The sequence below is a fragment of the Labeo rohita genome, chromosome 11 (assembly GCF_022985175.1).
Source record: "Labeo rohita strain BAU-BD-2019 chromosome 11, IGBB_LRoh.1.0, whole genome shotgun sequence".
Classification (NCBI taxonomy): domain Eukaryota; kingdom Metazoa; phylum Chordata; class Actinopteri; order Cypriniformes; family Cyprinidae; genus Labeo; species Labeo rohita.
This window is the reverse complement of record NC_066879.1, coordinates 16,509,223-16,523,338: the sequence shown is the minus strand read 5'-3', so window position 1 is coordinate 16,523,338 and position 14,116 is coordinate 16,509,223. Positions and strand designations below refer to the sequence as shown.

The window sequence follows — 14,116 nt, the reverse complement described above, 5'->3', positions numbered from 1 at the left end:
CATATTTTTGAAGGGGGTTATTTTAATACTTTCAGCTATATTTTGGTCTTATGGACTATATGTAAACTTCTATGCATTTTGTATGATCTCACTTATTTTGTTAAAATTATTCACGTTTTCACAGATTCTGCAAAGGGGTTCCCAAACTTTTACATACAACTGTATATATATGTAGATGTTTATTTATAGTTTATTATTAGTAGATGTTTATTTTGTTTATTTATAGCACTTTCTCCAAATGACACACATGAGAATATATCTTTGTATAGTTTATTTTATTTTAAAACATAAACAGAAAGCTCGATACATCATATGAGATGATACATACGTGAATATTAGGTAACATAATTGGTGGCACATGAACTAAAAAATTTCTAATGACAACCTACAGACTCCGCGACCACTTTAAAGACATTATTTGTGATAAATAGTGCCTTTCAATGCAGGTTGAATACAATTCACCAAGACACATCATAAGTGCACTAGAGAGTTTCCAAGAGATTTAACTGTATCCGTGTCGCACGTGGGTCTCGTTCGAAGCAAAATCAACAGCGACAAACCCCTCGAAGTTTACGTACTATACATTTATGAACAAAAAATAAGGAAAAAAACAATTGATTTTACCTTGGGTAAAAGATCCATCTGACATACACCAACTATTAGCAAACTAAAAGACATTTGTGAGTCAAAACACAGTTATAGCAAAGTATATTACACTGCACATGTCGAAGATTTGCATAATTATTTAAATGCATTATAATGTACCCTGAATCAATGCTCTCCAGATGAGTGATATAGTTTTTCGGCAAGTATAACAAACTCCAACTGTAACAAAAAAATGACATATTTGTCGCACACGTATATGCGATAATGCTGTTGCGGCTCACTCCTTATCAAATTTCTGACATTTGTTTTTTTTTTTACTACAGTACACAGTCACATGTTGTTTGGAAATGCATTGCTTTGCTCTGCATTGTCTGTATTACAGGGAAACATGTCAGCTGGCTTTCTAATTCTAGGATGCGTTTTTACTGGAGTTCTTTGCTTTTTTACCGAAAGAGAGTGTCTTGTCTGTTGCCAAAATCTAACAGCTTGTGACCCACGAAGTCGCCCTCTCCCAAACTACAAGTACTGCTCCCCTTTCTCTGGTGGAGAACTTTTAACATTTGCTCTGCAATTTAAAAGAAAAACAAAACATGTTTGAGTTACAAGGAAAACGGCAGATCCACCGTTTCAGACGTATTGCAATGAAACAGTCCATGCTTCGGAGGGTGTTTTTTCACGTGCATGCTACAAGAATACATATTTACAAAGGTTACAAACAAAGAGGGGTCAAACGTTTCGGGGCTAGCACACAACAGATATGGGGTGACAGTTTTTCGAACACGTTTATTGATCAGATGTTGAAAAAAAGGCACAGAGATTTTAAGTATGTAGGGTGTAGAAGAGACATTTGTCCAATCGTACAGACAAGTGTCCAAATTTGGATTCTAGGTGGGAGTGAGGGACACAGATACAGAGAGTGGAGCTCGGACAGTCCTCGAATAAAGGCAGGGAGGGTTGGTCAGTCAGGGAAACTAGTCTCACTCAACAACTCATCCCTGAATTAGAGAAGAGAAGAAGACAGTCAGAGAAGAACAGCATTAGAGGAACCTGGGACAGAGACATTTGACGGTGCATTGAGTGTTAATGCGTTATGTGGCACCACGTAGACGTTTGCTGTTTGTTAACATGGAAATGTTAGGAAAAATGGATGATGGAAAATGCATTCGATATGCCAACAACTTCAGATCTCAGAAAGAGTATTTGAAAGGAAGATGAGTCTTGGGTTACATGGCACTTGCATGCACAGTGAAGTTTTTGTTAGTTAAGGAGTGTTAACTTTTTACCAGGTCCAAAAACTAACGCCTCATTGGTTTTGGAGACAGGAGACAAAACTTTTACTGTCCACCAGTTCTAAACTATTTTTGCTTTATTTTTCTTCAGATGACCCTGTTAGAGAGAATCTGAATCTAAAATGATGTGAGGACAAATTCACTTGTTTGCACGTTATTCCAGCACCCAATTTGCATACTAGTCCAACTTAACCAGTACTATCCACTTTATTTTTAACGTTTGTAACATGAATGTGTGAGGCTTGTGGTGTCAAATTCAAATTTAAAATTGCTTTGATGGCTTGACTGTAAAAACTGCAATATTAGCGTTCACATATAGTTATTTTACCTGTAGAAAAAGTTCTTTTAGGCTGATTGATATTGCAAAATGGTGCAATTTTGTTATCATAGTATATATTCGTTACCATAATCATAAACAGTTTTACAGTTTACTGCAGTTTACTAGTTTATTTTTTGTAATTATTTACCTATAATGGGTAATGTATCTATGAAAGCCCGTTTCTGCCACTGAATTAAAAAAAGGGTAATTGCAACTTTTCTGACATTTTTCTCGCAATTGCTTGATATGAACTTGTAATTGTGACTTTCTTTTCAGAATTGCATGATATAAACTCGCAATTGCAAGTTGTGAAGTCAGCATTGCATGATATAAAGTTGCAATTCTAGGAAAAATCAGAATTGTGAGATGTAAACTTGTAATTGTGAGGAAGGAAAAGTCAGAATTGTATGTTTTTATCTTGCAATCCTGGCATTTTTCTCACAATTGCAAGTTTACATCTTTTAATTCTGACTTTTTTTCTCAGAATTGAGATATAAACTTCTAAAGTTCAGAATTGTATAATATCAAGTTGCAATTCTCAAAAAAGAAGTCAGAATTGTGAGATATAAGATCAATCAAAATTGTGTTTTTATCTTGCAGTTCTGTCATTTTTCTCACAATTGTGAGTTTACATCTTACGATTCTGACTTTTTTCTCAGAATTGTGAGATATTTAAACTTGCGATTGCAAGTTATAAAGTCAGAACTGCATAAAATAAAGTTGGAAAAAAAAACTCAGAATTGCAGGAAAAAGTCAGAATGTTGAGATATAAACTTGTCATTTAAAAAAAAAAAATCAAAACTGTTTTTATTTCGCGATTCTGTTGTTGCTGACTTTTTCTCAGAATTGCTTGATATGAACTTGCAACTGTGACTTTTTTCTTAGAATTATGAGATATAAACTCACAATTGCAAGTTAAAAGTGTTAAAATTGCATGACATAAAGTTGCAATCCTGAGAGAAAAAAAGCCAGAATTGGGCGTTTTTATCTCACAATTCTGACTTAATTTATTGGAATTCCCAGTTTATATCCTGCAGTTCTGACTATAACTCACAATTGTGACTGTACATCACACAGTTCTAAGAAAAAAATTAAAATTGCGAGTTTACATCATGCAATTCTGAGAAAAAAAGTCAAAATTTACATACGTAAACTCGCAATTGCAGGAAAAAGCAAGAATTGTGAACTAAAATGTCACCATTATCTTTTTTTTTTTTTTTTCAATTCAGTGGCATAAAACAGGCTTCTATATGAATAAGAAGTCTTACACACTCAAAGAAAATAGGTCATTTGCATGTTGCAAAATAAAGTGAATGTGTGCTGGTAAAGCGTTGTCCCATGCATGTTTGCAGTAACTTTGGACCATTGGACCTTTTTTGTCTTTATTTTTAGATGAAGTGCATGCACAACAAATGTCTGTGTCTTGCAGCGATGTAAGAATGGTAATTCATAAATAAGGCCCATTGTCATTTATTTTTTGGGCAAACATGCTTTCTATCTGTGCAAATGAGGTTAATTATAGAAAGCACTGGATTCACAGATCTCAGCATTATTTAGCTAATGTTGAATGGATGTTTGAATATGTACATTTTCTGTATATATACTTTTTTTTAACCCTCTAATTATCCTGGTCTGGATATTTTGCTCACTTTGAGCCATTGTCAGGAAACATTTTTTTGTGAGTAGGATGCAAATTGTGATTGTGATTTATAGTTGTTTTTTATGCCTATGCCTGATTTGTAAAATCTTTTAGTGAATTGATTCCAAGCAAACAGCGTTATCAGTTCATTCTCAGTCAATTCTGAATGCTTTTCTGACACATAATTTGGTCAAAAAATCAAAGTTGGACTTTCCCTCGAAAGTGCTTTATCTAAATAGCATGTTTACATTTTTGACTCAAGTCAGCCAATTCTCAGTCCCCACACTGGAGCACTGGAGCTCAATGGTTGTAAATAATGTCCTTTATGGTTATAGTGGAATTCCCTGTACTTCGGTGGACGGTGGAAGTGTCGTAACTCCTGGTCTCCTCAATGTGGTGTCAGTGTGACCGTGGCTGTCAGAAACACACATAGCTGGCAAACAGAGCTCCCACCATGCAGAACAGACCAGCCAATCATAACAGTCATGACACGTTTCTATATAGGCTATGTTCGGATTGAAATACTACTTGCTGAATACTGCACAGTATATACTGTATAATGCTTACTATTTACAAAATAGCATGTAAAACAGAATGCGTTATACATTGTCACATGGACACATTGTTGCATATCATATTGGAAGTAATTGATTATTTTACATTATAATCTAATTTTAAACAAAATAGTGTGATTTCCCAAATGTAGTAGTATTGCATGCACACTTTTCACAGTATACATATTATATAATGCATATATCATTAGAGTAGTATGCTAGTCCGAACATAGCTGCTGTATCCCACATTGAATCCGTCTAGTTACTTCTCTTTTGACTTTATTTGCCTTTTAGTTTGTTGAAAGGCAAAATAAAGACTGAAATCTTTTGTATTGGTTAGACTTTGTTCCCAGACGATATTTCCATTCACTTTACATTAAAACAGTTTGAGTGTACATGGAAGTTTTCCCTGAAACCTTGTAAAATTAATTTAAAAAAGAGTCCAGTGTAAATCGTAACCTCTTAGGGATTTCAGCTTCAAATTGGTTTGTAAAGTCTCTTTTTTGGCAAAAATACGATTTCCTTAAAGGTGCTGTATGTAATTTTTTGACTGTACTGTAGAATAAAAATTTAGGAAACATTAAGTTCACATACTTTTTTCTCTGAAAAACTATGCTACAGTTAGTTATTCTGTTTTGAAATGTGCATTCCGTGTCGAATGTTTTTGTTTTGGTCTGTGTGACTCCGCCTACTGCCTGGTGACTCAATAGTATTTCAACACCCCGGGTTGCCAGTTGGTGGAAAAAACAGCGTATTTCATCCATGGAAGCCAGCAAACAAACTGGATCAGATATTGGAGATTCTGCCTGACCGAAAAAAGCCTCAATGTCCATCTAAAAAGCTCTAACACCAGAGGTATTTAAAACGGTGATGAACTTACAGTTCATTCTTGTTGCATGTCCTCAATCTGGCAACCCGTGTGAGCCTTAAGTTTAAGTAGGACGGGCTGGACAAACAACTCTCTCCCATATTATGAATTTGAATTTGGACTTTTAAAACAAACCATGTCGATATTACATACTGCACCTTTAATTAAAAAGCTTATTAAGGTATGTTGGGAAAACCATTTCAATAAAGTACAGAATTTCCACAATAGCAAGATACATGCTTATACAGTATCTCTGCAAAAAAAATACACAAACCTTCTTGACCGTAGGCCTAGACAATGTAAATATTTGTCCATTTGATAGTTTAGTTTGTGTGTTTTGGACCTGGATAAAACGGTCAGTGCGAGTGAGAAGGTGTGCTCATGGTGGGAAGAGCTCTGTCTCTTGTACCCGCTGCTCTTTTTACATTTACAGTTTCTCCTTTTCTGCTGTGCTTTTATTTTTTTTTGTATTTACACGTACTCCCTGGCTGTAGAGGGTTGAGATTGCCGGTAGAACTGCTGTCCTCTTCTGTCCTCGTTAACGCAGGAGCAGCAGAGGAACGAACCGCCCAACATCATCAGGATGGCAGCCGCCCACCCGACGAAGAGGGCGGGACCAAACTCATACCTGAAAGACACAGAGGCCCCGCCTTTAATAAACAATCACAGGGTAATGTAATTGGGTGATTCCTATGTTCAGGTAACATCTCTTTATCCTTATTTACAAAAACGTACACAATAACACGATGTGCTGATCATTTAATCTAATTCATCACATATCAAATTTGGCAGAGTAATTACCTAACTAGAAATTTCAGAGCTAGACCAAGGTGAGCTTTTGTAGTTAAAAAGTATATAATTTGTTTTTTGTTTTTTTTTCTCTAAAGATCCTGGGATCGTGTGAATTACTTTGAAGCTGGCTAAATATGGATTTTGGACTGTCAAAATGGTCTACGGTGAGCCCAGTTCACTTGCATTAAAAGGAGAAAAATCCTGGGATTTCTCTGGGAAACTCATCTACATCTGCGATGGGCAGGGGGTGAGTAAATAATCAGGAAATTTTCATTTTTGGGTGAGCTATGCCTTTAAATGCATTATTAATTTTAATATATTATTTTTTCCATAAGTAATTGCACCAAATTTATGCTTAGTCACCCCAAATTTTCAATCGACAACACCCTAAAATCAACAGCCTCAAATTAGTAGTATTTATATATTTTATTATAATTTATTGGTAAATTAAAAAAAAAAAAAAAATATATATATATATATATATATATATATATGTTTTTTTTTAATTTACCAATAAATTATAATAAAATATATAAATACTACGAATTATATAAATGCATTATATGAATATACATATAATTTGTTTATATAATAAAATAAAACATGATATTTATATTTTTTTTTAATTTAGCCTATACTGTATATATGTATATATATATACACACAGTATAGGCTAAAATAAAAAATATAAATATCATGTTTTATCTAATTTGTATTTTTATACATATTTACATATTTATATAATGCATTTATATAATAAATTCTAACACAAATACTGATATATGTATATAAATAATTTATGTGTGTGTTTCTATCTATCTATCTATCTATCTATACCTATTTTGTAGTTTTATATATATTTGTCTTATATAACTTTTTTATGTCATTCTTTTTTTTGCCAGTAATATTTGATTGGCTTTCACTATTTCAATTAATGAGAATATGTTTGTATGTTTGAATATGAGCTTAAAAAATACCAGTTTCCATCATTAAAAAATCTAGAATGGTCCTACCTGGCGTTAATTGGCGTGTTCGGGTCGAAGAAATGGTAGGAGACCTGTGTGGCGTACCAGGACACGGCCACCAGCGTACACACACCTAGACATGATAGAAATCACAGTCTTAGCACTGTCATTGACAACATCTGTTTGTTTACTTTCAGCCTTTGCAGAATGTGCTAATGTGACCAGACTAGCCACTTCCTGTTTACGGCATGGTCAGAAGTGATACAGCGACCAAGGACAAAAACAGACCTCAAGAATGTGGCGGCTAATGGAGGAATGTCAATTTATTTACCAGATCTGAGTGATTTACTGAACTGAGGTATGTGCGATGTTGACCTAGATAACACAATTTACTCTTTCTTAGCACTCATGTAGAGAGTAGTAATGACTTTGTTTACATTTTCGCTCCAGGCCTGTAGTTTCATAGTAAGTTTACTGGTATGATCATCTCAAGTCAATCCAGTGTATACCACCAGTACACAAAGAAATCATGTTTTTATCTAAAAACACGATTTGATGTAATCTCACCAGACCTACTTAATTAATGCAGTGTGTTTAGTGTGATTTAGAGTCTCACCTGAGAGCAGGAACAGACTCCCGCCAGAGATGGCGATCTTGCTCTTGGTGGATGGGTTGTTGTCACCCACCTTTGTGCATTTCATCCCGACCACACTCACAATGATAGCGATGAATCCCATCAGCACTGAGATTACCATCAGAGCTCGACAGGTCTGAATGTGGACTGGAAAAAAAACACATGTAATAGAGAGTTTAAGTAGGAACTCAAAATTAAGAAATATTTATTCTGAGTGATTTTGACAAAAAATAAAAAAATCCCATACGGCAGATTATAGTCTTAATCCATTTTGTCTTGTTTTGAAGCAAGGAACAAAAAAAAACTATTTTACATATATTAATATATTTAAATATATTTTAGAATATATATTCTGAAATATGGGATCTGTAAGATTTATGTTTTTTTAGGTTCTTATGCTCATCAAGGCTGCATTTAAATAATCAAAAGAATTGTAATATTATGAAATATTATTGCAATTTAAAATAACAGTGTTCTGTGTGAAAACTATTTTAAAATGAAATTTATTTCTGTGATGCAAAATCATTACTCCAGTCTTCAGTGTCACGTGATCCTTCAAAAATCATTCTAATATGCTGATTTATTATCAGTGTTTAGCATTTTAATTTAGTTTATTTTATCCATTGTCCCTTTTTTATTTGTTTCATGCATTAACATAAGTCATTTATTATTTATAATTTGCTGTGCATTTGACGCACCAAATATTAGGCTCTGTAAACAGAAGCCTCACACTGCAGATCTTATTCTTAAACTGTATTTTGTCTTGGGAAAAAATTAATTAATTAATTAATTAAACAAACAAACAAAAAAAAAAAAAAATATATATATATATATATATATATATATATATATATATACTGTATATATAGAAGAATTTGTTTTATTTTTAAGTTTATTTTGTATGTTGGCCAATTTTATGCACACTTGTTTTGAGCATAAACATTAAGCATTATTAAGCAAAAGTATTTTATTTCTTATCTTCTGTATATTATTATTATTATTATATTATTTTATTTATTTAATTATTTTATTTTTATTTTTTCTACATTTGAGACCAATTTTTAGTGTAAAACTTACATCAAAGCCTATCAAAAACATGTCCTGATCATGATTCGCTCTTCGAAAGAAAAAAAAATACATACACCTTTTTTCTATCATTTTTCTATATATTTTTGAGATTTTTTTATGCATATAATTTTACTACATAAAGATTTAATAGTGTCTCAGTGTTAAAGTTGTCCAAATGAAGTTCTTAGCAATGCATATTACTAATCAAAAATTAAGTTTTGATATATTTACGGTAGGAAATTTACAAAATATATTTATGGAACATGATCTTTTTTTAATATCCTAATGATTTTTGGCATAAAAGAAAAATCGATAATTTTGACCCATGCAATGTATTTTCAGCTATTGCTACAAATATACCCATGCTACTTAAGACTGGTTTTGTGTTACAGGGTCACATTTATGTAACAATTATTTTTATTCATGCACAAATGTAAATGTAATATATATATTTTTTGATTTTAGACGGACATTTGACTTGGACATGTTGTGAACACATGAAACCCTAAAACTCTCAGAGTAAACATTTCAGCACCATTTTCTTGTCTATTTTAAGCATAGTTTGTTGGTGATCTCTAGCTGCTCCACTACATCAAAATTCCACAGATAACCCACACGGTGTTCGGTTCATGCATAATGCTGTAGGAGTGACATTTTTACATGTTTCACACAGAGGGGATTACTGTGGCTTCCCTACAAAGAAGGATTGTTTTCAATGCCTGTGTCTCTGCTTTTGTGTGACAGCTACATGCTAACATGCCAGTTCAGCATGGATAATGACTTCAACTTCAACTCAGAATCACACAAAAGAAGAGGACCACCAACCCTTTTGAACTGTCCATGCATTGTTATGCACAACTCCTCAATGGAGAGTTCATGTAATGGGAATCACCTTTGCAACCTGCTTATTTTCAACAGAAGCTTTGAAAGTGTTGCATCAAACATGAATCGAAGCCATAAAATAAGTATAACAGCATCTCAAAAGAAGTCAAGAACTGAGGAGAGATTATCACACGACTTTTGATGTTTGATTTATGTACGAAAAGGCCGCCTTTGAAGCGGGATTTTAGTGCTTTATAAGGGCGTTCTTATTTTCTGAGCTTTCATCCTTCTTGATTTGTAAGGAGAGCGTTTCGCGGAGTAACACTGTGATCTCAAGGTCAGGTTTGAATGCGGGTAGTTAGGCTCTGGGTGAAGGGTGGAGGGTCCTCCCACAATCCCTCGTCCAGTGCCAAGGTTGGCAGCGCCTGGCACGGACGAAAGGAAGGCGAGCGCACGTACAATGGCGGAGAACATGCTTCAAGAGAAGCTGCATGTGAGGCTCGGGCTTTGTCTATTGTTTGCGCTTGTGGGCTGCTTTACACGTCATTGAAAACATCTCTCAATGCGTTCCTCACACAGATCGCTTATTTATGACGTCATAATCACTTTTGACGCCCTCGACGAGGATTTCTAAAACACATCCATGCAAATATAATATTTAGAACAAAGAACCAAAAGTTAGAAAGTCTAGTTTGATTTATTATCAGATAACCATAATTTGCATAAATTTAGTTTCCATTTCTTATCATATTTTTCCGGTTGTCTATTTGCATTATAGTTCATTTTTTCTGGGTGGATGTGTTTACTTTTCAAATCAGCCTTAACTAATAGGTTTAAATGAGCCAGCATTGAAAGCTGAGAGTCCATTAATGTGTTTTTTTATAACCATTGACAGCAATAGAATATATTTCACTTATGTTAACATTTTTTTAAATAGTTTTTTATGATTTATATATATCTATATCTATCTATCTACCTATATATATATATATATATATATATATATATATATCAGAAAGCTAAAAACAAATATATGTATACATATATAAACTGATAGTGTTTAACTATAACATTATATATATATATATATATATATAATTGTAAAATGCATATTCATAACGTTAAAAACAAATATGTATACATATATGAAAGGTGTAAGATAGATAGAGCGTCTAATTCATTTATTTTTATTTTACAATATATATATATATATATATATATATATACACACACACACATATATAAATTGAGTAATGTTAAATTATAGTTAAATTTTATATATTATATTGTATTATATTATATATATTAAGTAATTAATGTTAAAATTAATATATTAAAATGTTAAAAACAAATATATGTATACATATATAAGATTTGATCAATAGATCTTTTATTTATTTTACAATTTTATATATACATACATACATACATATAAAATATACATATATACATATAAAATAGTGTTAAATTATGTATTAAAAATGTTAAAAAACAAATAATATAAATTGTGCAACACACACACATAATAATTTAAAAAAATAATTAACATTAAATATATATACATATATTAAAAATGTTAAAAACAAATATATGCATATAAAATGTATAAGATAGATAGATTTTTATTTATTTTATTTTATTTTATTTTTAAAAAATGATTTTTATTTTTAACCTCAGCTCAGTTATTCCTTGCCTTTTTTTTTTCTTTTTTTGTGGCCGTTTTATACTTTCATTTTAGATTGACACACCAAAACACTATGATTTTTGTCTGCATTCGATGCACTATTTCTTAAGGCACACTTACCATGCCAGTTCTATAACTTTGAATTACCGTAGCTCAAGTGTGCTTCATAGACATGTTGTTTTATCCTAAATACTGTGTTTAGTTGTCAGCACATAATAACAGTTATTCAAGAAAAGACACTAGAACTTCTGCAGAAAAAGGGCAAACAATGCAAGTTTGTGGGAGGCTGTCTGTACGTACAGAAGCCAGAACATTGCAGTCACTATCCAACCAGATGACCTAAGGCTAGGAGGAGGGGGGGGGACAGTGGAATCAGATGGTCCCGTCACCCTTTGTGGGCCGAGGGTTACAGATTCCACCAGCAGCAGTACAGTACTGACTGCAGCCTTTGTGTACGAGCGGCAGACGTCTGTGATAGAGATGCTATGAAAGCCAAATGATATTCCGCAAAACCTAACAGTAATTAAGTGGAAAGTGGCAGCCTGACAGATCTTATGTGGAAAGTTGTGCCTTGATAAAGCAGTGGCCGTTTTAGACAACATTGCTGTGGTGATTGCTTTGGCGCTTCAACAAACAGCAATGATGACTGTGGTTTAAGATGCTCCTCAACAGTTCTTAGAAGCATTTTAGGTTCAACACAAAACATTCTCCTTGTAAAGACCCATTTTGGGCTTCATAGGGTTCTTGAGGTGACCATATGATTTTTTTTGGAGATTACCTATTGTTTTTTTTTAGTTCATCAAGGTTCTTTAAAGCACCAGTAGATGCTCTCTGTGGAACACTGGTAGTTCTCCAATGACATCATTAGAACCTTTTTGGTTCCATTTGGAATCAAAACCTGTTGCAGCAAGTGTGTCATCTTAGATGTCACCAAATGTTTGTTTGCACATAACCTCCTCTAAAGAGCGATAAAGACGACCTGTGTGTTGTGTGGGGATGTGCATTCTGAACATATCTTTGCTGTTTGTCTAAACACTGGCCTTTTCTTCTCAACACAACTGCCATTCATCACTTCAAGACAATACACTGTTATTAAAGCAACGATGCAGAATATAAGATGGCAAACTGCTTTCTCTGAGCCATGTCACATTTATATTATACTTTCTGCTATTGTTGTTTTGCAAGTGTCTCATAACTCTTCAGAGCCGTTATGTTTTGTCACTGAATGCAGTGTTGTAATATTTAACCACAAATCGCAAACAGATGTGGATGCTATTTGTCACAAAAAAAATTTAATCATCCTAAACGCGCAATCATCAGCCACCACTCATAATTGATTTTCAAAGACGTCTTCTTCCCGGGACCGTCCCAGAAATAGACGAGAAGTGACTGATTCTGATTAGACGTAACAAGCCACCACAAAATTGACAATGACAGTGGCGCTAAATGTTGATTAATTGCCATGTAATTGCATTCCACGGCATTTCAACAGTCTGGTAGAGTCAGCGCCTCGGTGAGGTTAGTGTCACATAAGAGTTTCATTATAATATGTCAAAACGCACATATTTTAATTTGATCGATTAAACGACTTGATTAAATCCATGTGCACACAGCAGCTCTGTTGATTGCGCTTTGCGCCAACCTCCTCTAGCCAAAGAGTCTTGATTTAATTATTATTCCAAATATATTTTTTTAAATGTGTGTTTTATATCAAACTTGGCCATATTTATCATACACTTAGCATCTTTGGTTTCCACAAAGAACATCCGTGGAACCTAGGAAAAAGTGGTTCTTTTAAGTTTTTTAATTTTTTATCTAAATTAAACATTCCAAACCTTCATGACAGACTTTCTTCTTCTGTGGAACACTTAAGAAGAATGTTCTTGATCATGCACGGAGAGATCTTTTAAAAATACCTTTTTATGTTCCACTTTCCTCATACAGGTTTGCATTGACATAAATGATGGTAGAACTGTGAACTATCCCATGCATTAAGAACCTTTGGTTTAGTACTCACCATCCAGAGAGAGCAAGGAGTCAAAGATCTTGCACTGCACCTGGCCCGTGCTCTGAGATGCACAGGACATCCACAGGCCTTCGTACAAGCCCACGGCCATGATGATGGCGTCCCCTGCGTACGAGGACTGCTTCCATTGGGGCAGCACCGTAGTGGAGATGATGCCAATCCATCCACCCAGAGCGAGAAAATAGCCTAGAAGCTGAAACCCAGAGTTGGCCATAATTGTCCTTTTTGAACTGTCGTCTTAGTTCAGAATTAGTCTGAGTTCAGTAAAGTTCTCCAGCCACCTGCAGTTCCCTCAAGAACGTGCAAAGAAATCCACCTCGTTCAGAATGAATCGAACGAGTCGAGATGAGCAGTCAACTCTTCAGTCACTGGATGTATCCCTTCGTTCGCTTCAGTATCTCTCATTTGGAGGCTTCCTGTGACATCCCTTGATTCGAGTCTTCTCTTGAAGGTACCCCACTTCTGGAGGCTGTGGAAAAAGAGCGTTCGGGGTGCCCGGGGTTGCCGTCAGGATGTGCTTGAGCGCCGCTTTACTGTCTGCATAGCTGTTCTTGTCACACACCAGTGCGTCTGGATGGGAAAAAAAGACGGAGAATACTTCACAGACAAAAAAAAGCCTTGACGGAGTGAATGCGACGGGGGGTGGAGTGGCAGGCCGGTGATTACTCTCTGATTGGTGGTTTAGCGAAGAGAAACGCCTCCTGAAAATAGTGCAGGAGGGACTAATTAAGCCCAGATGTCACTTGTGGAGTCAACTCGCAAAAGTGGGACGTGAGATACGCCACAAAGCCCTAATTGCACAAGATTCTCAAAGTGAGCAAGTGTCTTCAAATCTTCACAGTCATATGTG

At 34.4% G+C, this 14,116-nt stretch overlaps 1 protein-coding gene across 2 annotated transcripts; it reads right to left on the bottom strand.

Annotated features, from left to right (window-relative positions):
- Positions 1 to 258: 258 nt before the first annotated feature.
- cldn19 (claudin 19) lies at positions 259 to 13,854 on the bottom strand. Of its 2 annotated transcripts, none has more exons than XM_051122898.1 (5): positions 13,258 to 13,854; positions 7,649 to 7,813; positions 7,081 to 7,165; positions 5,757 to 5,903; positions 259 to 1,601 (listed from the first exon to the last, which is right to left on the bottom strand). In XM_051122898.1, exons 1-5 carry the CDS (start codon positions 13,478 to 13,480, stop codon positions 1,565 to 1,567), a joined length of 657 nt encoding a protein of 218 aa, XP_050978855.1. In that variant the 5' UTR covers positions 13,481 to 13,854; the 3' UTR covers positions 259 to 1,564. The 2 variants fall into 2 exon arrangements, with proteins under 2 accessions (XP_050978855.1, XP_050978854.1); XM_051122897.1 differs by having other exon boundaries at positions 259 to 1,171.
- Positions 13,855 to 14,116: the final 262 nt, after the last annotated feature.